The sequence below is a fragment of the Sphaeroforma arctica genome (assembly GCF_001186125.1).
Source record: "Sphaeroforma arctica JP610 unplaced genomic scaffold supercont1.3145, whole genome shotgun sequence".
Taxonomy (NCBI): domain Eukaryota; class Ichthyosporea; order Ichthyophonida; genus Sphaeroforma; species Sphaeroforma arctica.
This window is the reverse complement of record NW_014037413.1, coordinates 1-3,219: the sequence shown is the minus strand read 5'-3', so window position 1 is coordinate 3,219 and position 3,219 is coordinate 1. Positions and strand designations below refer to the sequence as shown.

The 3,219-nt window shown below is 38.6% G+C and overlaps 1 protein-coding gene across 1 annotated transcript; it reads right to left on the bottom strand.

Moving 5' to 3' along the window:
• Nucleotides 1-321: 321 nt before the first annotated feature.
• On the bottom strand, nt 322-2,528 carry SARC_13326 (hypothetical protein; the record flags this gene model as incomplete). The annotated part of the gene is made up of 3 exons (XM_014292544.1): nt 322-437; nt 917-1,000; nt 2,489-2,528. The coding sequence occupies 3 exons, from the start codon at nt 2,526-2,528 to the stop codon at nt 322-324; spliced, it is 240 nt and encodes a 79-aa protein (XP_014148019.1).
• Nucleotides 2,529-3,219: the final 691 nt, after the last annotated feature.

Sequence of the window (3,219 nt, the reverse complement as noted above, 5' to 3'; positions counted from 1 at the left end):
TTTCTTCAGATCGATTCTGTCAAGATCTCTGATCTTCAGTTCGACAACGAGGCCACTCCGGTGTACTTGTGTCAGTGAAGAAACCTAAAATAGTCGGTACACTTCTATATATCTACAACCATGCTCTTCTCACACATCATCAGCTAAAATCTCGAGATCTCGCGCACTACCACACGCTGAGATGCACTAGCCCAGCTACACACCATGCACAGAGTACATGATATGTGTGTGCATATTCATATGCCTGTATGTATGTATACAGATATCAAACTACATATCGCTCAATTCGATGCCAATGTATGTGTTATACTGCTGAATTCTTTACTGCTTAATGGCCTCCAAGCGGTTGACAATGAAGAAGGTGGTGTCTAGGAATCGCTCTACACAGTTGCCCAGGCAGGCAGACTCTTTGCTGGAAAGAGAATTTCCAGGTGTACCTACAATTGTAAGAAATGAGGTAGAGACAGGGTTTTGAATAAACGAGTTCTCAATGAAGCTCGCAAACGCGTTATAAGCTTTGCGAGAGCTATGGGAGGGATAACCCCAAGCAGAGTACAAATATATATATATATTGGTCGCATGGCTGTAGTTTGAACTGTGACTGCTAACACGATTAGAAAATGTAGATTAAATCAGCCCACGTTCACTTCTGCATCTCGTATAGAAACACCAGCGGAGGAACAAAAACCCTAAAACCATCATTTGTAGTTTTTAGAAACTGCTCGTCGATTCAAAAAGATTTGCAGTGATATAAACTTGCCTAATCAATGGCACGACAAAATTGAGGGGTGCATATAACACTAGATTGTATACGCTGGTAGTAAGGTGGACAGTAGATATCAAAACCTGCACAGATCATTAACATTGCGAGGCAAGTAGTGATACAGGGAACACCGCATGAAGAGATGTGACATACCAATACATCTATCGAAGCACTTGTCCGTGAACTCGTGAACCATGCTGTGGAAACGTGCCTTCTGGTCCTCTAGTTGCAAGAAACCTGCAGAATTCAATGCAATCAGAAAGAAATCAGCCAATGTAGCTAGAAAAAAAAATCACGTTCCAGGCGGGTGGATTTTTTTAATACGGATATGTATATTTGGATATTCACTCTGTGCTCGATAAAACCTCTCGGACAAAACGATGGAAGAGATGATTTTCTACCGAATCGCGAATAACCGACCTTCGACGAACTGGGATAGAGTACCAAAGAATACTCGCACCCCATATAGAGAAATGTTGCTATGATGGAAAACGGACTCTACTGCGTATTCATGGCACACCATGTAATTGGAAGACGAGACTTTAGTATAAAGCGATAAGGCTTGTGCAGGGATACACATGAATAGATTCATTTTTTAATGTACTATACAAAAATTACAAATTACTGTTCAATGAAATAGACAATCACAAAGATATAGCTTTCAATACAACTACATTTCACCTGCATAGTACTAAATGAACAGTTCATATCGAAATTAGAATCAATTGGGAACCCAGGTACAGATATGCATGCCTGTGTATGCTACAGTATATATGACAATAATACATGCAGGTATGCACGTCAAATGCACGCAACTGGCCGAACGAGCACGTATATATGGACATGTGCTTCATTTAACAAAACAAACAACACATGTGCGCAGGTGTATATATATATATAGAAACGAATATATATGTACATATATGCGCATATATGTGATTGTATAGGAATATTTGTCTATATATGGATCCATATATATGCGTACACAGAAACTCAATAAGTAAATACAGCACTAAAGCTCTTTACAGCACAATAACAAACATGGTTATCAGCATATATATTACATGTACAGATACCCGATATATATAGATAATGTATACATATATTGAGAGGTACAACGCAACTGAGTATGCAAATGTATATATATATATCTATAAGTGTATGATTATATGTAGTACACGCCTTGGTAAGAAATACATACGTATAAGACAGTATGATTACATACATAGAGCTACAAACACGCATGGAAGTGATTGAAGTGGACTAATTTTTGGAAGGCCACTGTAAGTGTACAAATGCATATGTATACTCGTACGTCTGATAATAAAGTCGTGATAATACCACATCTATACAGGGTAGTATCTACACCGTTGAATCTAAACAATAGACCATATCGACATCGCACCAAATGATTCACGCCGGTAGACATCGAACTAGCATTCATAGTAATATCACGGACAGCAGTTCTATCCGTGAAATAAAAGTTAGAGGACACCATCTGATGCGCATCGGTAAAGAAGCAATGAACACAACATGAAAGTATACTAAGCTAGATTGAGTCACATGTTATTCGTCAACTATATTAACATACAGCATGCATATCCTTGTAATAATTAAATATATCGTCTACGCGGGCTATGTTCCCGTGTGATTTCTTGATTGCAAAAGCACGGGAAAAATATCTAGATACAATAATAGATAAGTCGCCTCGACTTAGAAACATACCGTCTAGCTCTCTGCGGGTTGATTCGTCGATTTGAGACATTGTGTATTATGCTATAGAGAGGTTTGTACGAGATTATGCGTGTATAGCTGAGCAAGTATGTGCAGTGGTTCTGTTTTAGAGTATGTGCTGTGGCTCTCTTGTTGTGTATGTTTTGGTCACTGATTTGTGATTTGGAAATTCGCACCCGAGACCGGCGCATGAGACTTTGATGACATCACGTGGAACGAGGACTTACGGACATTTCAAAGCCCAAATAAATCTAGTGGGCAGGACTAAAAATGCCCCTTTCTGAGTTATGCGTCTGTATTTATATGTTAAATAGAACAAGAGGTTGATTTTGTCACAAACTAGATACTGTAGTCTAATGTAAAATTAAGGTCAGGAAGGCTATTTTAATATATAAAATAAACATGTAAATATAGAAATACAGTCTTGACTGTATTTACATACAGTGTGCAAACTCTAATATTTTTAAATAAAAAACAAAAACAATACATACTATAAATAAATACATACAACTAAATGTCGTCGCAAATTAAATTATCCGCCAAAAAGCGTTGCCTGTCCAGTTCCCACTGAGCATTGCCCCCCAAGGCCCATGCTCGACGTTAGCTACTAAAGTTCTATACATTTATATTTAGACTGACGATTGTTGTACATTGGGGCCTGGGACCTGGTCCTGGGGGGTCTGCATCCTCCCACACCACTCCCCTTCTTTTTTTCGTGCATG